Source organism: Nanorana parkeri, unplaced genomic scaffold, assembly GCF_000935625.1.
Source record: "Nanorana parkeri isolate BGI_ZX_2015 unplaced genomic scaffold, ASM93562v1 scaffold478, whole genome shotgun sequence".
Classification (NCBI taxonomy): domain Eukaryota; kingdom Metazoa; phylum Chordata; class Amphibia; order Anura; family Dicroglossidae; genus Nanorana; species Nanorana parkeri.
This window is the reverse complement of record NW_017306746.1, coordinates 967,421-995,209: the sequence shown is the minus strand read 5'-3', so window position 1 is coordinate 995,209 and position 27,789 is coordinate 967,421. Positions and strand designations below refer to the sequence as shown.

The 27,789-nt window shown below is 42.0% G+C and overlaps 1 protein-coding gene across 2 annotated transcripts in view; it reads left to right on the top strand.

Annotated features, from left to right (window-relative positions):
* The window catches only part of RNF41 (ring finger protein 41), a 42,163-nt gene extending 24,333 nt beyond the window's left edge, over window positions 1-17,830 (top strand). Inside the window, exons 2-6 of one of the 2 annotated variants that reach the window (XM_018560798.1) lie at window positions 2,069-2,180; window positions 7,948-8,219; window positions 8,720-8,855; window positions 14,153-14,256; window positions 16,584-17,830. In XM_018560798.1, coding sequence (XP_018416300.1) covers window positions 2,091-2,180; window positions 7,948-8,219; window positions 8,720-8,855; window positions 14,153-14,256; window positions 16,584-16,935 — 954 coding nt within the window. In that variant the 5' untranslated portion in view covers window positions 2,069-2,090 and the 3' untranslated portion in view covers window positions 16,936-17,830. The remainder of the gene's footprint in view (window positions 1-2,068; window positions 2,181-7,947; window positions 8,220-8,719; window positions 8,856-14,152; window positions 14,257-16,583) is intronic. The other variant, XM_018560797.1, reaches the window with a different exon arrangement.
* The last annotated feature ends 9,959 nt before the right edge of the window (window positions 17,831-27,789 follow it).

Sequence of the window (27,789 nt, the reverse complement as noted above, 5' to 3'; positions counted from 1 at the left end):
GTTAGGATGCCCCTTATGTTTAAATTCCTGTGTCCCACAATGGACAATAAGATGTTTTTATTTTTGTACTTGCTGTGAAAACAAACAATTTATTGAAGTCCATTAAGGGACACAGGTCCAGACCTTGTGCATTGTTAGCCTTGTGTATTGCTTGCTAACAAAACTGAGCCGTGACAGTTAAAGGTGAACTTGTCCAAAACTTTCTGAAGGTCGCAGTATTCCTGTGTCCCTTAATTGACTTCAAGAAAAAGAAAAATCCTTGTTTTCTGCTGATGAGATTTTTAATTCAGTGATCTCTCCTTCCCGCTGGGACACAGAGCAGCGCCCAGTGCGAGGAAAGAAACCTGGGATGCGCCGATGTATCGGCAGGCAAATGGCACCTTCGGCATTTAGCCAAAAGTACAATTTTAGGCCGCTATATCTGTGCATCCCTAATCAAAACCCCTGTCCGTTTTTATTAGTTTTTTATTTGAGTGCTATAGGTGGCATTTCCTCTCACTTCTCGTTCCAGAGATGCATCAGGAAATCTCTTAAATTCCCCTCTGAGACAGATGTCCTTTTTTATTTACTCTTGTTCTGTTTACGACTGTAAAATTAAGATTTTTCCATCAATTTGACTCGCTGAGCATGGCCACCAGGGCAAATGGTGACTAATCCTGCCCTACTCTATCCAAAAGAGAGAGATGGAGATATCCTCTCGTCTGTGACGAGAGGATGGCGGAGCCCGACTAGTAGCTTCACATTCAAGCGATTGGGCGTCTCTGGAGACGCCTGATCGCTTGTATTAGCAGCAGCTGTCACTGCCATTGCCAGTCCCGAGATCCGGTGCGGCCAGGACCGACACGGCTGCTCTGTGACAGGAGATCAAAGGGAACAATCTCCCTTTGACCTCCTCCTCTCTGTCCCTGAATACAGGAAGTGATGTATATTACATCACTTCCTGCATTCAGCTGTCGTTCCCAGCTACAGAAGCTGGTGAAGCAGATCTGTGCTTCATCAGCTTCTCTGGAGGGTTCTAGGTGACATTAGGGGTCTTGGAGACCCCTGATGTCTCCATAAAGAGGACCTGTCATGTAAATTGTCTATCATATAGGTAGCATTTTATCCCCCTATGTGATGGCAATAAAGTTGTGTAATAAAAAAAATTAATGAAGCATAAAGAAAACAAAAACCCCACAACACCCCCCCCCCCCCCCATACACACGCAGACATGCATCAGGTGCGCCTACGTGTGAAAACAACGATTGCGCCTATTGTGCCGCACATGTTACATATCGCAGCGAACGTCGAATGAGAGCAATCATTTTAGGGCCGTTAATTACTGATGGCACTAAACTGATGAGCTATAAAAGCGTTTAAAGCGTCGCCTATGGCCAATTTTCAGTGTGGTCGTTATTTTGCGGCCGTGCGCAGCTTTAAGGCTTGACATGTTTGGTGTCTACTTACCTGATGTGACCCTGTCTTTTATATTTTGCCAAAAAGATGGTTAAGAATAGATGTTTTATAACATAACGTAGGGAAAACTTTTTTTTTTTTTTTTAAATTTATGGTACTTTTTTCATTTTATATATTAAAAAATACCCCCGCTGGTTATTAAATACCACCAAAAGAAAGCTCTAGGTGTCCCTAAAAAAATGTTAACATATTGCAAGGCTATAGTCCGGTCATGCTGACTGAAATTTTTTACTGACTGGTGAGGCGCCCTAAAATTTTTCAAGCCGTATGTATGTATGTATGTATGTATGTATGTATGTATGTATGTATGTATGTATGTATGTATGTATGTATGTATGTATGTATGTATGTATGTATATAGATATACACACTGTGATTTTCTATTTCCACTGGAGTGCAACTTTTTCAATGTATACTATTATTAGAATGAAAGGAGGTTGACACTATGTACAAGTGAAATGGAAGTGTTCATGGCATCTATAGCAACTAGATTTCTACTGTCCATATTACCAGTGCATGCATGGAAAGAAAGAATCTGGTTACTGTGAACAATAGAATCACATTTCTTCTCCTTTTAAAAATGTAAAGCCTAATGTTGCTTCATTTTTTGCAGTGCTTAGTGTCGGTGATGAGCGATGGGGTATGATGTAACACGCTTCCAGGGTGATGTGGATGAAGATCTTATCTGCCCCATATGCAGTGGGGTTTTGGAGGAGCCAGTTCAAGTAAGTGATACTTATTTGGTTTGTTCTTGGGAAGACTGCTCTGTAAAGGTCCGCTTGATCAGTGACATGCTTTTAAGACCATATGTAGGACTGTGGAACCATCTTACCCGGTCAAGTTTGCATTCAGTGCAGTTCTTATTCCCTTATCCCTTGAGGCGCATATGAATGTGGACATTCTTAGATGTGGGTTATACTGCCTCCTCCAGGAGGTTTGGACAATGACAAGCAAACAGAATGTTAATCCAGCCCCCATATGGCCCCGTCTCCTTCACACCGTAGTTGTTTTCTAGTGCCCCAGGAGGTTGGACGTGTTTGACTTGGCCCTACTGAGAAAAATTCTGTCCCTATTTTTACTATCTGCTATTAACATACTTGACTTTTCCCTTTTTATCAAGATGTTTGATATACTGCTTGAGCCGGTCTCTATACAGCAGTTATCTAGAGCTGCCTTTCCTCAGCATTAGAGACTGTACATTGACTTCACTGGACCAAAGATGTGGGACTAGCCTGGAATGTGACCTTTGGGCACTGGGCTCTGCTTTGCAGACCTTTTGTGTACTCTTCTCTCTGGAGTACTCTCCAGGTTTGCGATCTAGCCTCTGGTGTGACCCAGTCTCTGAATGCTGCCTCCTGCTGCACTTTAATGGAGCGTGCAATACTCTTTTTCTGGAGGAAACTGAATACTTCAGCTATTACTCACTGTTGTCTGCCTGCTTGCACTGGCTGGCATTGGTGGTCTAATGCACACATTATTCCCATGCAGGACTCAAGGTCTTGCTTCTTGATGCCTGCATCTTAATATTCCCTCCTTTATGCAGTGGAGGGTACTTTTCATGATTGCAACTTTTCCTTCCTCACAAGGAAATATCCATCTTGTTACTTCTTTCCTTGAAGATCAACAAACACGGTGCTACCTGACTGTAGAGTTCCCCTAGGTGATAAACTGTGTCAGGGGATCTGTTGGAAGAAAGATCCCCTTTCGTCTATAGATCAGACTGATTGATTATTCATATTTATAAGCAGAACGATTGTATTATGACTCGCACTTCTGTACCTATTGATGTGAGTTGGAAGGACTCCATCTCATCCTCCTTGTTCTCTGATATGCTGTACTACTTTTGTGCTGCAATAAATTCTCACACAGCCTTCCCTTTTTATATAGGGGTGTATATCTCCCATACAGGGATTTGGTACTGTACCCTTATTTGTTTTTTACATTGAAGGTCTCCTCCTCTCTCTATAACTTACCTTCTATCTATTGCCTAATATTATAGATCTCCCTTTCCTTGATGTCAATGGTTTTGGATATGCTACCTGAACCCCCAACTGGTCACTGGTTGTTTTTTGGTAGGGTTGTACATTGTTTACCTTCCTTTTCCTGAGGTGCAGCGTTAGGCACCCTAGCCTTCGGCCTTTTTACCTTTTGAAAACATTCTTGTTTTTGTTGGCAACTTTAGCTGTTGGTCTAAGATCTCTTTGTGATTGTGTGAGTGCGCGATTGCGTGTGTGATTGCTTGTCCTCCACATTCTTGCTGAGGTCGTTCCAGAGCATTCAGCCACTGGAACGCAAATTGGCCGGCTTGAGGGGGCATGGCGGTGCATTGAAGTCAATGGCACAGCAGCCACACACCCCCCACCCGCAGTGCAATTGACGCTACCCGAACACAGGAACATTGGTGCCCGTGCTCTGGTCCAGTGCGATCAGCAAAAAATTTTTTTTTTTTGTACTTGCTGTGAAAACAAAAACAATTTATTGAAGTTATCGCGTACCATGCGTTCCAGTGCGGGTGGGAGGCGCGTTTGGGGTGCCATTGAAATGAATGGCACTGCAACGCACCTGCCCCGCAACAGAATTTGTCGGGCCAAAACCACCTGTTTTTATCATTAAAAAAAAAAAAAAATGTCATAATTGTATTGTAAGCACATGGCACTAGACTAGCTTCAGCCAGGAAATGACAGCTACCCGTGGCAAGATTCTGCTGAGGCCAGCTAAATGTAAATACAGCAGGTAGTGGGCAGGTGCAACAGCCAATTGCAGGTGCCCACTGCTTGCTGTGCCCTTCCCCCAGTTTAGTTTTCTTCTTATACTGAACTCATATTGCTTGGGGTTCTATATCTTAAAGTGACACTAAATTCAGGAGTAAAATCTTAGAAATGCATTCAAATACCCTATCTATCAACAATAATGTACCTTATTTGTGTATCCCTTGGCTGTAGATCCTCCAATCATCTCTGAATTGATACTGTCCTTCCCTCTGGAGGGTGTCTGCTTTTGTTCCCCATGGTCCCTGTGTGTGCTGTAAAGTAGTCACCGCTCCAACCTTGTTCCCGTGATGGATTACAATCTCACCTTTTTAGTGTACTCCTTTGTATTGCGATTGTAGTCCATCACAGGAGCGAGCTTGAAGCGGTGGGTGCTTTATGAATTCAGAGATGATTTGAGGATCTACAGCTGAGTGATACACAAATAAGGTACATTGAGGGGAATTTATAAAAACTGGAGCAGCTAAGCAAAGCAGCCAATTAGCTTCTCTTTCATTTTTTAGCCCTCGTTCACACCTGAACGTTTTGTAGCGCGTTCTACGCTCAATGAACGCTCTACAAAACGCTCAAAAATATAAATCCCATTGTATTCAATGGTCTCGTTCCCACCTTGGAGTATTTCCGCCCGTCCCTAACGCGCTACAAAACGGCCCACGCCTGAAAAGGTACATGTACTACTTTGGGCCGTTTTTTTTTTTTTTTGGCCATTTCCATTGGGATACAGCCAAGTAGCCTTCGGAAACGCGCATTTGTCGTGCGACTTTTTTACCGCGGTAAAGCGACAGACGCGCATATGCAATACGCCTAGGTGTGAACGAGACCTAAATCTTAACTGAACAAACGGAAGATAGAAACTGGTTACAATGGGCAACTGCTCGAGATTTTGTCTGCTCCAGTTTTGATAATTCCCTTTTTATTGTTTAATAGTTAAGGTACTTGACTGGATTTTAAAGATTTAACTCCTGAAATTAGTGTCGCTTTAATGTGTTCTTGACCCCAAACACATGTGCAGGCCTTATGTTCCAGCACATAACATGCACCTGATCAATGACTCTCCAAGGATAAAGATGGCAGCCCAGAAGTCTGCGCCTGGAAAACAAGTACAGCAGTGCCAGGTCCCTATTCTGTCAGGCTCCATTTTAACCAGTTAAGTTAAACTGACATGTTAAACACCTTTCATTACTAGACCATCTTTTCAGCTTTTTTGCTGTGATTTACTCAGTCATTCAGCACTGTACCTTAATTTAATTTTTATATAATTTTTTTTTTTTTTGAGACAGAGCTTTCTTTTGGTGGCATTTAACAGGTTTTTTTGTTGTTGTTTTACTTTATAAAGGAAAAAAGCCCAACACATTTGGGGAAAAAAAACAACCCCCTTGCTATCAAAAAAAAAAAAAAGCATCACGTAGAGCATTATCTTTATTATCGCTTGCTCATTTTTGCCTGTTTGCTGCCTATAAATTATGCGGATGTCTAGATGCTTGCACTGTTTGACATTATTAAAATTAATAATGTTTTAAAACCAAAAAAAGGCAAAAAAATTACCCAGGGAACTCAATGTTTTTCAGTTTTGTTTTTTTTTTTTAAATGAAGAAAAATGACTGTATTGAGGGGATTAAAACATGGAGTCATACACAGAGGGAGAAGGAAGAAAAGGGGTTAATGTACAGGTCACATACAGTGGGAGGATGGTGATGATGGGGTACTGTGCAGGTTAAGGGGTTAGTATATAGGTCGGAGCAGAGATAGAATGGAGCCGACATACAGGAAAGAAAAAAGGGTTAAAAACCTATCATCATTTTTTTTTTTTTTTTTTTGTTTTTTTCCTAGCAGCTTGTTTTAACCATGATCTAATAAATGATTCATTCATTCCTTTTAGTGCCTTCACTTTCTCCTGCCTATGTTGTAAGAGGAAGGGAAGGGCTTAACAATGTAAACATTGCCATGAGATTGTTGTGATGACCAATCAGCCTGCCTCCTGGATCAATGGCTGCCCCTACTGGCCATTATGTACAGTGGCCGGTAGGAAAGCAGTTAATATACATTCTCAACCTGTGAGAGGAGAATTGGAAAGGCTGCAATTGCTGATTTTCTCCTGAAGAAAAAGTTGCCTGTCAGACCTGCTGATTTGCAGCTTCGCTGATGTCTGAGTTGCTGCCCTGGAGCGTTTATGCAGATCAGGAGTTTTCTGACTTCACTTGCTGCCTTGTGGTTAGTGATTCGAGGTATTCAAGCCAGAGATGGTCAGACAAATATTTTCAAAAGGTTCGCAATGGCTGCCTACATATTTCTCATATTTTTATGCCTACTCCTGTAAAATGAATCAAATTGGAAAAATTGTTTCCATTCTTTTGTAATTTAATTTTTTAAATTCTGAAACATAAATGGAAAAATAGAGAGTGGGATGCTAGGTTGTATTATTGTATTAGATTGGGCAGTATAACGTAATCAATGAAAATATTTCTTGCGTGGGTTTCAAGTGGCGATGGAATCTAGCAAATCAAGGCTTCTGCGTCTTGGTCTATTTTTAGTATGTGGCTATGTTTAGAAATATTTTGCAAGGAAAATTGGTGACGTTTGAAGTGTTTACTTGTCTTTTCCTTGCTGGCAGGAAATGGCTGCCAGTTTTGGAGTTTGTTTTTCTGGGGGCTTTTTTTTTTTTTTTATTCTCCCCAATGCATCGTTCCACCTAAAATCAAATCTGAAACAGACGCAGTTATATTTTTATTGAAGAATGTGAACGTTTTTGTGCACTTAGTAAATTGGTAAGCGCTGCTAATGTGTAGTACGGAGACCCATTACAACCAGTATAGTGAAGTCAGTCTGCTGACATTAGACTGCTGTTTGGAAGGTGTAGTTTTCCACACTGTGAGTAAAATTGCTACTTTGCAGAATGCAATACAAATTGACTGTAAGAAAAACTGTGTCACACATGGCCATGTAACTAGTCAAATGTAGTGTGTGGGTTTGTGTGGGGTTTTTTTTTCTGTGGAGGGTGTTGGTGGGTTTTATTTTGTTCTTTTTCCTTTTTTAATTTTCTTCTAAATTAAAAGCAAATGTATTATTTTGATTTGCATACAGCAGTGTAGGTAAAGTACTGGACTTTGTTTATGATACAATACCAATATGAATGCAAGCCATCGGGTGCAAGAGAGGACAAGCAATTGTTTACCCCTTCAACTTTCATTAAGGACAGGGAAGGCGCACAAGGGATGTGCCCCATAAAGCTTCTTAAATCGGGGTGGTAGGAGGCATAGTGCCATAGTTGGGAATTGGTTACACAAGCAAGCCCCTGGTATCCCGTACAATATGTCTTTGTAAAAGCAAGCATGCAAGAAGAAAATATTGTGTAGATGGGTCAACTTGGCGGGAATCATATCTAGCTCCTGGGATTTGTCCAGCCCTGACCTAGGGAAAATGAAAATATGAATGAAGCACTTTATAACATTATCTGTTATATGACTTTTGCCATGAGGTAATGCCCACCATCTATTCCCATTTCACAATGCGTCACGCATAAGCTATAGCTAACATTTACTGAAACATTTTTGTGAATACATTTGTTTTATGATCAGGTACAATCTATGCACTTGTAATGTTACATTGTAAAGCGCTGCGCATTGTAAAGCGCTGCGCAGAACTGTTGGCGCTATAGAAATACTATGTAGTAGTAATAATAATAATAATATACTGTGTTCTTTGTTTTCTCCACTTAAACCTATAGGCTCCTCATTGTGAACACGCCTTTTGCAATGCCTGCATCACACAGTGGTTCTCCCAGCAGCAGACCTGTCCTGTGGACCGCAGTGTTGTAACAGTAGCCCATCTCCGTCCAGTCCCCCGCATCATGCGGAATATGCTTTCCAAGTTACAGATTACATGTGACAACGCGGTTTTTGGCTGTACCACAATTGTGCGACTTGATAACCTCATGTCTCATCTTAACGACTGTGAACATAATCCAAAGCGACCAGTAACATGTGAGCAGGGATGTGGGTAAGTAGCTGTTATGTCCTTCTTAGAGTGGTTGTGTGTTTACATATGCCTGTGCTTGCCTTCCACAGGGCAAGCACTAGGGAATAGGGTAAACTTGGCTTTCTGGCAAATCGGGAAGCCTGGGGGCAGGTTATGACTCACCACCCAGCTTCTTGTTTGGCCAGTTTTCCAACCAATCAGGAAACCAGGCAGTGAGTCATTACACGCCGTCCGGCTTCCTGATTGGCCGGGAAGCCGGCTTCATGCTCCCTCATCACCAGGTGACGAGGAAACCTAGTCGGCTTTTTGGCCAATCAGGAAGCCAGGGGGCGGGTAATGGAAGTTCTGGTATCGGGAGCATTTTGGGCGAGTACGAGTACTCTCCCAAATACTCGGTATCAGTGCATCCCTAATATACAGCATGGAGTATTACAATTAGTTTTATGAAATACACAGTTTATTGCAATGATTATTCAAGTCTGTTTAGGTTTACTTGTATTATTTATCTTATTGCTCACTAGCCTAGAAATGCCCAAAGATGAATTACCAAACCACAACTGCATAAAGCACCTCCGTTCTGTGGTTCAGCAGCAACAAACCCGTATAGGGGAACTAGAAAAGGCATCAGCTGAAAACAAGCATCAGCTTTCTGAACAGGTATTACATTTATGCCTTTTTATCTTTTTAAGTTTTGTTTTTTTTTTGTATATAAAACCATCTATGCAATCTCTTTAAACGCCTAATTAAAAAATATATATATATCGGGATTAGGTTTCCTATTCATGAAAAACAGCTCTACATTTTGCAATATAATTTAATTTCATCATGCAAATTTTTCTCACCCTCCTATAGTTATACAATTCTGAAACTCCCCCCTCATCTCTGCCTCCGATGTCTGACTAGTGCGGAGGGCAGGGTTATCTGGAGCTTCCCATTGCTATCCGGGAGCACCAGAGATGACTCGAAAAACCTGTGTTTCCCACCACAGTGGGTGTGACATATGTGCATAGACAGGGTTGAGGGTAATCTCAAAGTGCTGCACATGCTGGGCTGCTGTAGAGGTAATAAAAAATACAGGTTTAGCAATAGCATAAATATACTGGCGGAAGTGTGACGTTTGCTGTCATGCTGCAGAGTGCTGGGCAGAACCAGCCATTGTTTGGTGCGTTCCCATGTGTCCTTTGCAGGATTCGGTGGAACTGGGGATTGATGAGTACTGCGTGATTTGATGCATGAGTTTCTATAAGAGTAACATGTGACAAGGTCACGTCAGTTTGTCACACTGTAATCTTAAGCCCGCAGAGGAGATGCAAAAGGTGGCAACGAGGATTCGGGCGAAGGTGGAAGCATGGACTCCATTGAAGAGGAAATGCAGGAAAATCATTTTTTGGCCAAAAGCTTAAAGGGTCACTCTTGAATCATTGACAAAGAAGCAGAAAGAGCCATAAGCATTATCTGGGGATACTGCATAGGATTTTTTGTTTCTTTTTTTTGTTTGATGAACGTTTAGTTCTACTTTAATTCCACCATGGGGGAACAGGTAGATCATTGTTTGATTGCTTGTTAGCATTGTTTATAGTGTAAAGAGGTGTTTCACTGTTTTTGTTTTTAATGTGGTTTTTAACTGATGTCCTCACTAAACCCTGTAAATATGACCACCTTTTAAAACCCAACTCTGGGCACTATTCCATAGATTAAGATGTGAAATAACAGTTTAATCAAACAGCTCAGGATCAGAATCTAGGCCACATACGTCAACTACAAGGCCACGCAGGCCGAAAACGGCCCACCACAAGATTTTATTAAGCCCCTAAGTCCCGAGCTTTGTACAATGGCAAGCAGGGTTAATTTTTTTTGTTCTAGCCCGTGCTCAGGCAGAATTAACTTTGAGCAGCAATTCAGCTGGCTGCCCTCTTGAGGACCCCACCCCTCCCTCCTCAGCCATGCATTTCTCCTAGGCTGTACCTCCCCCCTCGGCCGCAGGTTTCTCCTTGCCGGCATGTTCCTCCTTGCCTCTGCCACTGGTCTCTGCGTCTCTGGTAAGTCCCACTGTGTGTAATCTGGGACTGACTGTGTGTGTGTGAGGGAACTACAAGTATCGGCAGTCCCTGTCCATTTGATGGACATTGACTGCTGACACTTTTAGTGCCCTCACATACAGGTCTGTCATAATGGACAATGACTGCTGACACTTGTATGACAATCCTGGTGTCCTGTGTGTGAAGGCACTACAAGTGTCAGCAGTCCTGCTCTTCAAGGACCGTGTGGACAAAAGGTTAGACGCCCTTAAGGCTTTGTTCTCCCTAACAGGTCTGGCTATGCAGCTTTGTTGTCCTAACCATGTCTGTCAGTCTTTAGCATTCAAACACATAGCCCTGCTCTACTGTATAGATGAATTATTGGATATGTTCCACCAGGTACCCAGAATGAGCCTCCTATCAGTGCATATGTGAAGGATCCTTTGGCTCTAGTTTTTGGTCTGCAGAACTTTTGTGCGCCTTGCAAGGCAACACCTCTTTGGCGACTCCTTAGACACATGGGGACGAGTACCCTTGTGCCCCAGAAAAAGCGTGCCAAAGCTCCTGCTGGCAAAGATTCTGCCCAAAAGTCCAAACCAAGCTCATTTTTATTTCTGCATTACCTCAGGGTCCAATAACAAACACAGGATGCAGTTGCTCTACACAACCTGGACCACTAAAACCCACTAAGTCTGGGATCAAGCCCTCCTCTCAATGACGGGGTGCCCCATCATTGCCGGCCCTGTCATTTGCTTTTGTTCAGCCGGTGATTTTCTGGCCTCCATGGACATTAGGATGCTTATACATCCCTATTTCCATGTGCAGACCCTGAGATCCAAGACTTGCTCGCCCAATTTGCTTTTGCATGAAAGTTCTAGGGTTAATGGTGGCCTCCTCCCTGAGGCGGTACTGTATTCCCAGTTTCACTCAAAACAAGAACACCCAGCAGACCCATTCTGTGCATCCATTCCAGCAAAACCAAATTGCCCTGGAATGGTCAATCTCTGATCCAGCACTGGTGTTGGGGAAAATACTCACAATGAATGCCAACTAGATACCCACTCCTTACAAGAGACTCGGTCATCAGGGGAAGCTTGGCCTCTGATCACTTTCTGGAGCTTGAGACAATCAGGTTGCCCCTCCATCTCTGGACTACCGAGTCACCCGATCAAGATTCAGTCAGAAGAACTTCATGTTCCGTCCCTGTCCGCCTTACACACTGCAGTTATGAAAACCTGGGCGGTAGACTTTCTCAATCAGTGTTTTGATCCTGGGGAATAGCCTATTCACCAGGAGGTATTTTAGAGCGTTCTGTCACTGGTGGGCAACTATATTTGTCATGCGAATTGTTTTAGTTGACTAAATCAACAGATTGTCTCCTGGAGTTACCATCTTTTTAACCTGTTATTATTATTTATGGTATTAAATAGGGATGCACCGCTATATCGGCTGCCGAAACATATCTGCCGAAAATTGCACTTTTTGGCATAATACCGAAAGTGCCATTTCCTGCCGATACATCGGCGCACCCCTGCTTTCTTTCCTCCCCGCTGGGCGCTGCTCTGTGTACCAGCGGGGTGAAGAGAAAGTGTGACAGTCTGCCGAGCGCTGTGAGCGGCCGTCGTCTCCTCCCACACCGCTCAGCCTCCTATCGCAGAGCGGTGTGTGGGCGGAGATGGGCCGCGCTGTCACAGGAGGCTAGGATACACCGATATATCGGCCGCCGAAACATATCGGCCGAAAATTTGCACTTTTGGCTAAATGCCGAAAGTGCCATTTTCCTGCTGATCGGCGCATCCCAGATTTCTTTCCTCCCCGATGGGCGCTGCTGTGTCCCAGTGGGGAGGAAAGAAAGTGTCACCGGCCGCTCACACCTCTCTCCTTGGCTGGCTGTCTCTCCCACACCGCTCAGCCGCCTATCACAGTCCGGCAGAGCGGTGTGGGGGCGGAGACAGCCCGCGCTGTCACAGGAGGCTGGGCTCTCCTCCCAGCTCCGCTCGCTCAGCCTCTTGTGACAGCGTGCCAGAGAGGAGAGTGAGCACAAACACTCAGTGATCGCTGAGTGTTTTTACATAATTGAGGACATGATATGGTTACTGTATCCTCAATTATGAATGGGAGTGATCTACATCACCTCCTGTTCATTCATAGTTGTGGTTATAGTAAACCTACTCTGTCATGTTATCAATGGACAGGAACACTCGGTATAGAGGATTCCTGTTTATTGATAACAGGGGACACAGAAAGAGATTGAGGACTATGTGTTCTCAATCTCTTTTTCTATTTTAAAAGGGAAATATCAGGGGTCTGTTTTTAGACCCCCAATATTTCCCCAAAGCCTCTAAAAGTAATGTAAAAAATAAAAATATTGAAAGTTTTTATAAAAAATAGATAAAGTACCGCAGCACTGAATACTGAAAAATGGCCTGGCCAGGAAGGGGGTGAAACACTATGGACTTTAAGTGGTTAAAATATTTAAAAAAACTGAAATAAACATTTTCTGTTTTCAGCTATAGAGGAATACAGATCCCAGCAATACATTATACACTATATGTATAATGTATTATTGCTGGGATTTGTTTTATTCTTCTATAGCTGTGTTGTAAAGTAGTCACCGCTCCAAGCTTGCTCCCGTGATGGACTACAATCTCAATACAAACTAGTACTCTATCACTGGAGTCATTTTTTCGCCTGCTATTGGCGATTTGTAAAAAATTTTTTTGCAGTAGCCAATAGCAGGCTGGCTATTGCACCCGCCCACTGCCTGCTGTTTATCAGCAGAGGAGCGGACCTGAAGGAGAACTTTCCCAGCCACTGCCTGCTGTGTTTACATTCAGCTGCCTCCGCAGGCAGTTGTCATTCCCAAGCTAAAACTATTGAAGTGGAAAAGTGACCACTGGTGGTCTAATAGCACATTGGAGGTTACAGGTTCTCTTTAAGGTGACCTCACATAGGTGATGGCAAAGAAGTAAAAAAAAACAAAAAACATACATTTTAAAAAAATGTAAAGGCTCCCCGCAAACACGTGCTTACTAACAGAAGTGCAAGTCAGGTGCACCTACGTACAAAAAGGACGATTGCGCTACACTTCAGGCATCGCCCTGCGTGTGCCAATTAAAACTGTAAAAAAAAATGACAACAGTCATTCAAAATAAAGCTTTGCGAGTTTAAAAAAACAAAAACTGGCTGCTAACTTTTTTAGTTGGCTCCTAGATTTAAAGCAAATTTGTCAAGCCTTATTATTGCTCATGATATAGACATTGATCTTGTGTCCTAAACTGTACTCCAAGAAAGTTATTTCTACAGGTAAGTGTTCCCCTGGGTATTCCAGCTCCCACTGTACTTTCTACCCCCTGCTAACATTGGCACTCCAGGTTTCACAGACACTGGTTTTGGTATTGTCTTCTTCCCCATCTGCCCTTGCCCATGCACAAAATACACTGATGTCAGCGGGAGACTTGTGAGCTGTATTCAATGAAAGGAAAAAAACAGTTTTAAGGCTGTATGACGAGCTCTGACATTATATTGTTACACAGCCGTGGTAAACACCTTCAAAGCCATCTTGTGCTGTGGAAATTATGGTGCCCAGATTTTGAGTTTAAGAAGTGGCGTACAGAGGCAGAGTTCCCTTCTAGTTGCCTGTGATGTATCTTGGTGGTTTAGCTAATCAAGTTGGATGTACACAAGTTTTTATAAGCCTTTTGCATTTACATTTTTTTTTTATGTTTTCACTGGGACATGGTGTGTTTTGTGATATTTGATTTATTTGTATATAGTTTATATTGTGCTGCACTTTGCTGGTCTTGCTTTTAAATATCAGAGCCTCATAGTTAACAGGAATGTGAACTACAGCTCTGTTTTTTGTTTTGGTGTTTGCTTGTGTTTTTTTTCTTTTTAATTTCTTGGTATTTTATATATCTTTTTACCTTCTAAAAGAAACGGGATATCCAGCTGCTAAAGGCATATATGAGGGCAATCCGCAGTGCCAATCCTAATCTTCAGAACTTGGAGGAAACCATAGAATATAATGAAATTCTTGAGTAAGTAATGGTATTGATGGAAATGTTACATTCTCGTTTGATCATGTAAGTGTCTGCTACTTCTGAAAAAGATTGGAAGTTAAATAGGCTAAACCCACAATTGGCCAGCCAGCTAAATAACATGACTGCATTAATATCAAATGGTAAAATGATGTCCTCATCAGGAATCGTAAGGGCTTGTAAAGAGGAGATTACATTTATTAAAGGTATAAACTGCATTTGAATGATCTGAAACCTTGTTATGGGCAAGATATAGGCACAGATAATGAATATTTTGTACACCAAACAACCTTAAAAAAAAGTTATTTGCTGAAAGTGCAATTTTTGTGCCGATCGGCGCATCCCTAGTTTCTTTCCTCCCCGCTGGGCGCTGCTCTGTGTCCCAGCGGGGAGGAGAGAAAGTGTGACAGCCTGCCGAGTGCTGCGGGAGGAGAGCGCTGTGAGCGGCTGGAGGCTCTCCTCCCACACCGCTCAGCCTCCTATCACAGTCCGGCAGAGCAGTGTGGGGGCGGAAGCAGCCAGCGCTGTCACAGGAGGCTGAGCTCTCCTCCCTGCTCCGCTCGCTCAGCCTCCTGTGACAGCATATCAAGAAGGAGAGCGGTACAAGCAATCGGTCATCGCTGAGTGTTTGTAGATAATTGAGGACAGAGTATGGTTACTATTTTCTCAATTGTGATAAGCGTCCGCCCACCTGTAATGACTATACAACACACCACTCCGCATACACATTGATGCACTTAAAATGTAATAAATACTGACCTGGGGTGTGCCATTGTCCGTGTGGACAGTAATGCCAATAAGGGGGCAAACACAAACAGTTTAGAGTAATATAATCCTTTTATTCGTTACTACATTTAAGTTGCCAGTTTCGAAAAAGCCGCAGCCATTTCCGTGTGAGGATTGGGTATATACCTTCTGAAATGGAACGAAGGCCATCTACCTAGATGTTTTAATTACGTGGGCTGGGACACCATGCCTGGAGGCAGCTGAGGCAGCCCCAATACGAAACGAGTGCCCTGAATACAACTTAGGATCGACCCCTAATTGTCCGAGAAGCAAGTGAACATGACTAATAAACTGCTTTGCTGTGAGTGGTGTATTCGGACAAGGTAACAAGGGACTATCTGATGTCGACCGGGCGAGTCGAGACATGAGACTATGCAATACTGCCACCGGGCACCAGGCATTGCCAGAAGGGAACAACTTAATTTCTGTAGGGGCACCGACCTGGTTTACCTTGCAATGTTCCAGCGTCAATAAATAATGCTTAGGGAAATGTTGCAAATGTTTATTCCACCCAATGTACATACATAGGCATACATTATATGCAGCGGGTATAAAACATGAAGCAACTCAAAAAATATAATGCACTGTCCGTAACTCAGTGCATTATATTAGACAAAGCCGCAAAAGAAACCGGAAATAACCATCCCAACATTATGCTGATGGGCTGCAGCATAGGATACGGTCTAAGTGCACAGTAGAGCATCAGGAAAGATGTAACACACACACACACACACACACACACACACCTCTAGTAACCGCTTCCATGACGTAACAATTAGTACAGGTGGAATCAACGTAACCCAAGATAATATGCTCATACTCTAGCAAGAAGGTGAAGACTGCATTCAGCATTCTGACCAACTTGGGGCACCTCCAAAGAAGATGCAGATCTCCCTGGTCTCTGCCATTTTACAAGCGTCTGTCCGCAGACCAATGGTGTGTAGAAATTTGGTAGTGCGCTGCGACCTACATATTATAAACAGCCGTGTCAACTTATAAGAAGAATGGGATAAGGGTACTTTGTAAAATAAGTGTGGGATCTTTTACCATTGATCCTCTGAATTAGAACCAAGTCCTTTTTTCCATTTACAGTACGCTTGCTGAATTGGGGGGAATTTTGAATGCAAATATATTTGTATTGTGGTCCTGTCCTCAAATACAGACTACAGTTCCTTTTTTATAGTGGCCATAGATTTCTAAACGGGAACCAGCTATTCAATTGTCTAACTGCTACATGCTAAACATAGGGGGACATTTATCAAAACTGGAGTTTTCTTATGGCAACCAATCGTCTTCTCTCTCTTCTGTTTCTTCAGTTAAGTTTTGAAACTGAAACGGAGAAGCTGATTGGTTGCCATGGGCAACTGCTCCAGGTTTATAAATTGCCCCCAGGTTGTTTTATGCACGAAACAGGTTTCACAGGGATTTAGTTCTCTAAATAACTTTTATTCATGGCTTGCGTGTGTAGGACATTTAAGGATTTGAAATAATTGTCTGGATAGTGTATCGATTTACATTCACCTTTTCATTTCATCATACAGATGGGTAAATTCTTTGCAACCTGCACGTGTGACCCGCTGGGGTGGAATGATCTCAACACCGGATGCTGTGTTACAAGCTGTCATCAAACGTTCACTAGTAGAAAGTGGCTGCCCAGCATCTATAGTTAATGAGCTCATAGAGAATGCCCATGAGCGCAACTGGCCACAGGGCCTGGCCACACTTGAGACAAGACAAATGAACCGGAGATATTACGAGAACTATGTGGCAAAGCGGATTCCAGGAAAGCAGGCTGTTGTGGTGATGGCCTGTGAGAACCAACATATGGGAGAGGACATGGTGCTGGAGCCTGGCCTGGTTATGATCTTTGCTCATGGTGTGGAGGAAATATAAGTGCAACACTCCTTTTTGCTTCTTCATGTGCTCCATTTATTCTAGGAGGCCAAGTGTTACCTGAGATAGCATTTCAAATGCTAAGTCTCCAGACCCTGCTCATGCCACTGGTGCCTACTAGTTGAGTGCTGGGTGATTTGCCATTGTTGTGTTTTTGCTTTTTTTTTAAAAAAGACTCAAACCAAGCTTCGTTAGCTTTTTGTTTCCCCAATAGTACACTATGGCCAAGCTCATAGAACAAGCAAACCCAGTCCAAAGTCATGTCAATTTCCTTCCTTCTGCTTCATGTTGGCTGGATGTGCTATTACTAGTTCCTCAGGAGGAGGAGGCAAACATCAAGAACTTGGCAAAAACTGAAAGACTTAACAGAAGACACTACAAAGAAGGGGCATTGTGTAAGATGTATGGGCATTTGTAAGTCAGGGGTGCTGAGGCACACTCTCTCAAATCACTGGTATCTACAACTTGAATTTGGACTTGTGCAGACCCACTAGGACCTAATCTGGCAGGGATATTTTGTGCAAGCAGGTTAGAAGAAAAAGTAGATATTTTTTTAATCCCTCTATTACTTGGCACTAATGTGAGATGTTGAGTTTTGTTCTGCTGTGGCCCATGTCACAATAAAATATGAATGTGCAGTAGACAATGCAGCAATCCTACAACACTCCAAACATTTGTTGTGTTCAAGCATTTGTTGTGCTTCATTTTGATCAGAGGCAACACTGCAACCTTGCATAGTCTGCATTCAGTCTTTGTTGGATGAATGGCAAACAATATAGCTGTGGACATGGATCAGAGTGCGTTTTGAACTTTTTATTTTTTTCTGCTACGCAAGGGATCATGCACTTATTTGAGGTGCTTGTATAGAAATGTAATAATTTGTTTTGTTACTTATCTGTGCATCAAGCAAGCTTTTTTTTTTTTTTTTTCCTGCATTGGGCTTTGGTGTAGCATTCTTCTTGGCTACAAAGCCTTTGCCTTGTATATTTTGTAACTTTAATTTCCCTCATTTTTTTTGTGTGTATGTCAAGATGCATGTTAAATGTGTCCTATTCTGCAAGAGTTAAGAAGGCTGCAATGTTGACAATGGAAGGAAAATTTCAGTATTTCAGTTCTATTTTTGAAACTACAGTTCATATCGGCATTCTTCCACAGTGCTGACCATTTTTGAGGTTTAGCATGTAAAATGTTGTCGGCAAATTGTTCCAGAGATGTACACCTCAGTGGTGCCTTTTTTCTTGCGTGTAAAAAGAAAAAAACAACTCTTATGGTCTTGCAGAGCACTGCTTGTTGTTCTGTGTGTTCCAGTACCAACTGTCTGTTTATTTTCTTGTTGATCTTGCAAAAGCTTTATATGTATTTTTGTTTCCTAACTGACAATATTTAAGCTTAAGTATTTTTGTATTAGTTTCTTTGTTTTGTTTTTTTTTGTATGTATGGTTCCTTTGTCTATTTTAATATACATAAAACATAAAGTACATGTTTTTTGTGTGTTACCTTAAGTCACCTTTTATATTTTACGATCAACCTTAAGCAATTAAAATGGTTAAAAATGCTTCATCTGTGATGTGTTGAAATTGCCCTTCAACAGACCTCCCTGTTATGTGTATTTTGTGTTGAGATGCTTTATCCAAAATGCCCAGAGCATTCACTGCAGCTTTACTACATGTTGGTATGTGCTTTTTCTTGGTAGGCAGAGTAGACCTCATTTTAATACAGGCTTCAAAGACCTTGTGGAGAATCTGTACTCTTAATCCTCTTAGGCAGCGTTCTTTTGAAGTCGGAGAAACATTGGAAATTAATAACAAATTTTTTTCAGTTCGTGGGATTCTTTTATGTATTTTAAGATGAGTAAAGAGCAGTTGTATAAACATTGTCCTGTTTGTGCAGTTATGTCAATTATGCTGCTATTTGTATATTGCAGGGTATTCTCTGCTACTATTTGTTTACGAATATTGAACATACAGTATATACACAAAGCTTACAGCACCTACTGCACTACAGTAAATAGTTGCTATAATATGTGAAAACCATTATAACAGAGGTCAAAAACCTTAGACACACTGCTAAAATACCAAAAACAAAGAAATTGCTGACTGCTAAAATGGTCATTGCCTTCCCGTAACTGCTATTTCACTAAGGGTCTCAACTCTGCCTCTTGTTCATAATCTGAACTCATGTGAGCTGTACATACCTAAGGTAAGTGTTTGTCTACTCACAAGCTATACCAACACCATTGCATGCAATATGGCACCAACACTGCCACAGATGTGGAGACTGGAGGTATGATTTTTTTTTTTTTGTCTGGTTGTCTCTGCTCTTCAGCATTTCAGCTGTCCCAACTGTCAGTATTTCAGCTAGGGTGCAATTTCAGATAGGGTGCATGTGATAAGAATTCAATATAAAGAAGGGTTGTTGGAGATTTATCAATAGCACCATTTAAAAGGAAAAAAAACCAACATAATTCTCCAATAATTATACACATGGAACTAAAAATCCTTAATTCAATAAAAATATACACACGGAACTAACAAACAACAATTTTATTGGAGTTCTTTAATTTCATAACCGTTTGTAGCATCCGTCAAATATAAATATAATGGTTGAGGTTCAATTTTACGTTTTTATACTGCCTGTTATAAAAATAAATATTTAACGCCTGAATATTTCCAAAAGCGCTATGGGTTAGCTCATGATTCACCACCGAAAACACTTTTTTTTCTTTGAGGTGGTGTTTGTCTGAAACTTGAGATTGAGCCATCCAGTAAGAAATGGGTCATTGTGATAAGCCATCCACTTGTGTATACAGACTTCAGGTTGCGCTATTTAGGTCTGCTGATTTTTCATCAAAGAGTTGGTAAAATGTGAAAAGGAGGCAAAAGTCCCATCTGCTGATCCAGAAAGATAGCACAAAGCGGGGAATTTAAAAAAACTGGAGCAGACAGAATCTGGAGCAGTTGCCCATGGCAACCAATCAGCATCTCTCTTCAGTTTGCTCAGGTAATATTTGAAAATGAGAGCGAGAAGCTGACTGGCTGCAGGGCAAATCTGCTCCAATTTTGATAAATTCCCACCAATATAATTTATATTTCCATTACTAAAAAAGTTTGTGTCACACTATGTTTTTGTGCATTAAATGGGGTCATGTAAAGGCAGCCTATTCATTTTGTATGGGTTACCAACACTAGAAGGGGCAAAAAATGTACATAAAGCATGTTTGTGGTTTGCTGCAACACATGCATTAGAGCTGCGTTCCTTTTAGTGCTTTGGGGTGCCAGTCAAAATAATTGGCACTGCAATCCGATAGCACATGAAAAGTTACCACACCACAATGTGTGATTTTTGAGCTTTGTCTTCTTCTTTTTTTTTTTTTTTTCCCTTTCCCTGAGAAAATAGATTTTATTGCAGGCTTAAACTAAAATAACAGTTTTATACTAGATTTCTGTAATAGGTTCTTCTATCTGTCTATAGAAGGACACAACGGAGAGCCTTAGATTCTGAATGTTTGGTTGTAACACCACTTGCAGGAAAACACTAGGCACAGCCTAGGGGTGGCCCTGGCCAAACCCCACCCCCCACCCCCCCTTCTGAAAGAGGCAGCTAAACTCTTTTGCCTAGTGTCAAGGAGTAACAACCTAAGCTCCCTACTTGGGAATCTTGGCTCCTTTTCGCAAGGAATATTTCTCCCTTTTTTTTTTTTTTCCCCTTTCTTCAGAATCTTCAATCAACTGCTAACTGGATGACAGAATGGAGTTATGGATCCATTTGGTCTCCTCAGTTCAACCAGCAAGCCCATGAGGTTTCATGTCCTGTGTACGAGTTTCGCTGGGGCAGCCTGTGATATACTTCACGGAGGCACATATGACCCAATGACCTGGTTGCTTTGTCACAGTATCATTCTCTTTGCCTTTTTTCCTGTTCCACTGTGGCCTCCATTCTCTGTGCAACTGCAACAACAGTCTTGGTGGCCATGCAATGTGGGACAAGGGCCGCTGGCTTTCTCTGAGTTTAGGGTAAGTGCTAGACTGACTGGTGCCGGTTTGTGAAATCACTCTTCACTCATTCTGAGGCAACCTAAACTGTGGCCACTTTTTTTTCCCCCCATGCCTGGAGAAGATGCATCACCTTACTGTGGTTCTGTATCCATGTGGCTTTGCTCAGGGGTGCAGTGAGGCTAATGGGGGGGGTTTGTTACGCCTCCCATTTGCTACTGAAAGAGCTGAACTTATCAATCTGTATACTGAGCTTGGCCTTCCACTGTTATGGCACCCTTTGGGTCTGATTTACTTATGGCTGTGTCTTCCCACTCTGGCCCTATATGTATTTCTTGTATACCCACAATGGATGCGCAGGTGTCCCCCATCTCTGTGGGGCTCTGTGTTGACAGCTTCAGGGACCTATGGGCAGTCTGTGCCCTTGGACGCTCCTACCACTCTCCTGGAGGGATTTGTTCCCCGTATGTAACAGGAGCATAGGTGTAAGTAAATAAAAGAATGCCGTCCCACAGCCCTCCTTTTTTTTTTTCCTTACGTTTTTGAAGAGGTTGACCCTGGTGCAAGGCCCGGGCCATGTGTAAGACCTTATGGGTGCAGAATCTGCCCATTCTGGAAGTGAGGATGAGATGTCTCCCTTGCCTCTTTTACAGGAAGAGGAATTTGGCCTGATTCTTAGATCTGTGCATGAAACTCAAAATGGAAGATTACCCAGGTACCTCATCACAGGTTTAGGTTCCATTTGGTACACACAAGTTCCAACGCTCTACTAAAGTGTCACCTTATTATCATTCCTTTTTTGACATCTTTTATGAGTGACCCGATAAGGCTTTTGGTTTTCCTGAAAGTTTTTCTGTTCATTATACCTTGCAGTTGATTGTCATGGAATATTTACTTACTGTAATTCCTGTACATGTACTTTTTTATGTTGGAAGTTTTTGTATTTTAGTATGAGTAATTGTTTTTATTTTCTAGTGTATCTACAGATTGATAATACCACTAGTGCTACTAGCACTTTTAATGTATTTATAGACCTAATGCTCATCGGTACAACCATAGTCCCCTACAGGTGCTGGTTGGAGACCAGTTTAAAGTATTTTAGTATCTTTTAGCTTTTTCCAGAGTACAGTAGTTATGTTTTTGGTGCACCCAGCACCCTAATGCTTAGTCCTTTCAGCTGTTGCGGGTGCACGACTGCTGGAGTTTATAGCTGCACCACAATGAAACAGCAGGTTGTAGCAGAAACTATTTTTCCCACACAAGGGAGAGCCAAGATCCTCCAAGTATAACCTTCCCAATAGTCCCATTTATTTATTTATAGATGTATAGAAGAGATCTCAAGGCTTGTGTGACATTCATATCATTCATATGCAGTTATTAGCTGGTGGTGAATGATCACAGGTGCTTCGGTAGCAGACCATCTCCCCCCTTTTTATTTTTTCTTCTTCTCAACTATAGACACTTTATGGAGGTTGGATACATAACTCCGCCATAGCCAAGACTTTTGTCAGTCAGTTTCAGGCTCTCGTGAGCCTATACATTTCCAGCTGCTAATAAAGATTTAATTAAGGTGCAGGAATTCTGCACAATCCCCATATGCAGAATTTGCTCTTGGCAGTTTGCACTTGCGTATCCGGTCTGATGGCTCAGTAAATTTCCCTTATTGCCCTGTTACATTGAGCTGCTCAGGCTTTTGGGGCTGTTTTATGTCGCATGGTTAACCAGTATTATTTCATACAAAGTTAATCAGAGACTGTTTGTTTGTTTTTTTTTGTTTTTTCTTTGGCACTTTCTTTGTAGTTAGTCTCATGCTTTTTGTTTTCACATTTCTCTGAGAGGTTCAGATGCCTGGTCCACCATGTCTGTAATTCCCAGTGCCAGTCTGGTGGAAGGACAATTATCTGGGCTTTTTGTCCCTCCCAAAGTCTAGCTAGTTTTTTCTAATCCTCGTGTGCTGTCCTGGAAAGACAACTGGGGAAAATCAGAGTTAAGCTGGCCATACACCTTACAACCATCGCACGGCTTTCGTTGTGCGATGGTTGTAAGGTAATGAAAATTTTGTACGATCTGCCCATCTTGGACAGACAGATCGTACTTGCGATCATCGCAAGCCGCCCCCGTTGAGGGGAGGGCTTGCGATGATTGCAGTGCTGAGCGGGCAGTGTGAGCTTGCGCACACCAGCCCATGCAGCATTCGTCTCCCGAGCACGCCACTAACCCGCCAAAAATCGTAGATTTTCGGCAGGTTTTCAAGCGTGCTCGGAAGATGAATGTCATGTGACTGTACAGTAGAAGAGGTCGCACGCTGCCCATACTCCTGCCGATTACTGTACGATTGCGGGATCACCCGCGATTATCGTACGATAATCGGCAGGTGTATGGGCACCTTTAGACTTGGGGCTAGTTCACACCAGATGCAGTCTGTTATGTTTTGCAGCTGCATCAAAAAACGCATCGCAATGGTTTCCTATGGTATTTCTTGTGCTCTGTTCACACCAGAGCAGTCTGTTCTGAGCCTTTTTTTAGCTACATTGGATTGTGAAGGAACACATCAAAACGCATCGGAACTCTCCTGAAATCCCATTTTAAGCAAAAAAAAACAAAAACCTGCATCAGTTGGGGTAAAATCACGGCAAAACACATTGCACCGCAGCTGTGCAGACGCATGTAGTATTGACACAGTTCTGATGTGAAATAGCCATTAATGGTAACTATTTCCAGGTGTCTTTCCGAGACCACAAAGTCCCTGCCTTAAGTTGAGTACCTTGTTTTCTGTTGTATTTGTTTTACTTCAGATTAGACATTTTGGTTTTTCACACCCCCAACAGAACAATGATTCTCCTCCAAAGCCAAGCTGTTCTTAGGCTTATGCAATATCTAATACAAATTCAGTGTTGTATAAACATTCTGAGTAGTTTACCTTATCTTTTAGTGCCTGTAAATAAGAAAAGAACTGCTGGTTACCAACAATAACTTGAAACTGTTACTAATTTGCAGCTTGTACTTTGTGTAAAAAATGTTTTTGTATGCCAAAGGGAAGGGTATGGACCTTCAGTACTGATCTACATATAAACTGTATCCAGCATTCTCAAAGGAAGGACGCACTTCTCGGGCCTCAGCTGCTTTACTGAATGCCACATATACCATGAAGACTGGAAACCTGTTTACGTATACAGTATATTAGTTTGGCACATTTTTACCTTTTTTTTTTTTTCTCCTTTTATACTACCAGTAAACACTTGTAGATATAGGCCATGTAGGTCTACATTACTGAAATGAACCAAGAAGTATACTCTTGTTAAAGTCATATTTTCATTGGAGTGTGAAGGTTAGCGGGGGTTAATTTTTAATTAAAATTAATTTTAGTGCATACAAACACTGTAATATTGAATTTTTTTGGTTAAATATGAAAGATCAGGATGAGTAAATAGATACCAAATACACTGTCAGGCATCAAAATGTGTGTCAACTGTTGAAAATAATCGTCCCAAAATTGTCCATGGGCAACGCTTTAAAAACCTTTTACAGGTCTTAAATATAGAGTTGTCTGTGAATAATGGCCCTAGAACAATTCCTCACTCCGAGACCTAATGTATGGTGCAACAGTTTTCATATGTGACAAACCGTTTTCTTTAACTCCTTGGCGCTAATGGCTGCCAGCTGAATGATGCACTTGCTGTTGCATACTCAAAGTTTTCAACAGTTTTACACACAGACTTGAGGGGCTGCTCATCCAAGGCTCCGGGGCTTCTGATGAAGGGGGGCTTGCCCCTGAAACGCGTCAATCTTGGCTAACTGCGTCCGATGTGTCTGGGGGCAACCGTGTTACATAGTCGGCCTCTTGTTTGTTGTTAAAGCGTGATGAAAAAGTTTGCTTGTGAGTACAGATATCCCTTTGTTTTATTTATCTTAATAAACGATTTTACTCATGGAGGTGGCGCCCTTTTTGTTTTCATATGTGGGCACACCTGACATACGTGTATATGTGTGTACATGGGGGCAGGAGGCTTTAACATCTTTTGAGTTCTTTTTTTTACATTTATTTAACTTTAATTTGTTACATTTGTAGTCCTGGGGTGACAGGTTCTCTTTTAAGAAGACATCAGGGGTCTATTGCTTCTGGCTTCATTCAGTGTAGAAATCTGGCTTCATTCAGTGTAGAAATGATCAGCAAACTTCCCATAGAAAGCTAAGCATTGCTGCTCAGTTTTTGCTTTTGTCTTATATGGCTAGATGTCTTCTCAGTCTTTTTTTCTTCTTTTAGTCAGGCTTCATCAACACAAGGACCAGTCCCGCTGTATCGGGTCCCTCCAGACCACAAGCAACTAACAATTCTGTGGTGACCTGCAGTGTTCCTTCTCAAGTACCCGACAACCTTTAACTTTGTCCCCTGCTTGGCTCCTTAAATTCCTAGAACTCATCCTTGGGTGTGGCTCCCTCCTCTGTTTTAACTTGGGAAGGTTTCCGTTTCATTTATGCTCGGGTCAAAGTGCAATTTTTATTTCAGACTCTTACCACAATGGACCTAAGCAAACCTCAAGCTTTCCCCTGTAGAATCATTATCTAATCTGGCTGCAGCCATAACAGCCTCTGAGCCTTTAACTGCTGACAGACTATATGATGATGAGTCTCTGAAATCCCTACTAGATGAAGTTGTCCCAGAGGAGTCGCAGGCAGCCACCATAAAGCCCAGGCTTAGAGACACTATTGGCATTTGGGCTCCTATTGACACGGTGTGTGCCTACTTTAAGATGGAGACACAGCCTGTAGCTTCTACTAGTGCTGCTACCAGTCTAAAAATGATCCTATGTAAATACTGATTCCAAATGTCTGTGACGGTTCTCATTCATCCAGGTCATGGTATATCTGTAAAAAAATAAGTCAAGGCAACTGGACTTGCTGTATTTTTCTTGAAGATGTTTCACTGGACATCTGGCCAGCTTTCTCAATTCAGAATGAAGGGTGGTCACATCCCTGAAGAAAGACAAGAGTATCACCATCCTGCCTGATGATAAAGGAAGATGCACAGTTGTACTTAATACATCTGACTATGATGATAAGGTGACTGCACTTCTGAATGATAACGGCACATATTAAGCCCTAAGAAGGGACCAAACCAGTGGTTACAAAAAGAAAGCTATGGATCTACTACAACCAGCTGGAAAAAGACAAAGCCATTGATCGGTCTATATATCATCGACTCTACCCTGGTGAAGCTCGTCCGTGTGTGTGTATATATATATATATATATAATATGGACTTCCAAAGATACATAAGGATGGGACCCCTCTCAGGCCAATTGTCAGCAGCATAAACTGACTTATAACGTGGCAAAATACTTAGCCAGAATCCATGCCCCTTTGGTTGGAAATACACAACACCACATACAGAACTCTCAGGATTTCAAAAACAAAATCAAGAACTTAATATTGGGGAGAGAAGAAACAATGGTATCCTATGATGTCACATCCCTCTTCACCTGCATACCCACCACAGAGGCAATTGGAACAGTGAGAAAACAGTTGCTACTAGACAACACCCTAAGCAGCAGAACAAGGACAAGTTCTAAAGGCAGAAACATGTCTGTGGCATGGGATTGCCAGTTTCACCTATTGTGGTGAACCTGTACATGGAGGAAGTAGAAAGCAAGGCCCTGACCACCTTCAAGGGAATTACACCCAGTCATTGGTTCAGATATGTGGATGACACTTGGGTTAAGATTCACAAACGAGTTACAGGCTTTCACTGACCATATCAACTCGGTGGATCATAACATCAAGTTTACGTGGGAAGATATGCAAAACAGAAAACTGGCTTTTTTGGATTGTTTAGTAACAGTAGAAGAGGGAAGGAGGCTGGAAATAGAGGTCTACCGAAAAGCAACACACATGGACCACTACCTGCTATTTGACTCCCACCACCCTCTAGACCACAAACTGGGAGTCATCAGGACTCCGGGCAGAGAAAAATACCACCAGAACAGAGGCCAAGACGAAGGAATTCAAACACCTCCAGGGGGGCTCTTAAAACTTGGGGGTATCCAGATTGGGCTTTTGTCAAAACAGAAAGAAGGGGGAAGACTGCCAAGAGTACCAATGAGGGTGAAAAGCATGACAAAACTGAAGAATTTGGTCATCCCATATGTAGCTGGGGTGTCTGAGACACTCCAGAAGGGTTTTTTAAAAACATCACATCTCTGCTTTAAAACCAGCAATACACTCCTAGACTCCAATTATGCAAATGCAATCAACACCTGGTTGTGACTAACAGATTATGTGGATTGGAGCAACATTCTCCATATTTATTCCCAGATAATTTTTTGGACAAGTCATTCTGAATTGAGAAAGCTGGTCGGATGACTAGTAAAACGTCTTCAAGAAAAATACAGCAAGTCCAGTTGCCTTGACTTTTTTTTTTTTATCAATATACTGATTCCAAATGTTTTGTACACTGACAGAAAAACCTCTGATAAATCATTTACACCTCCCAAACATTTTGCAGTTCAATAAAAGAAGTGAACTGTACCTGTAACTGATCTAGCAATCTGACCATCTATTGAAGATGTCCCAGTATTTAAGGATCTTAGTGTCTGGATACACTTTCCAAAACCTTGTTTTCCCTTGCAGGTACTGCATTGCAACCTACCATGCTTATGGTGTTAGTCTGTCAAATATTAGCAGAATGGACTCCACACTAATCCAGTATTTGTGAAGGCCTTGCTGGCAGCCCTGCACTACTGTGTAGATGGCTTAGTAGATGTCTCATCTTGTTTTCTTGTTTCCCTTATGCGTGTCCTTCTTCTTCTTCTTCTTCTTCTTTTTTTTTTTGTACCTTTTTTTTTTTTTTTTTTTTTTTTTTTTTT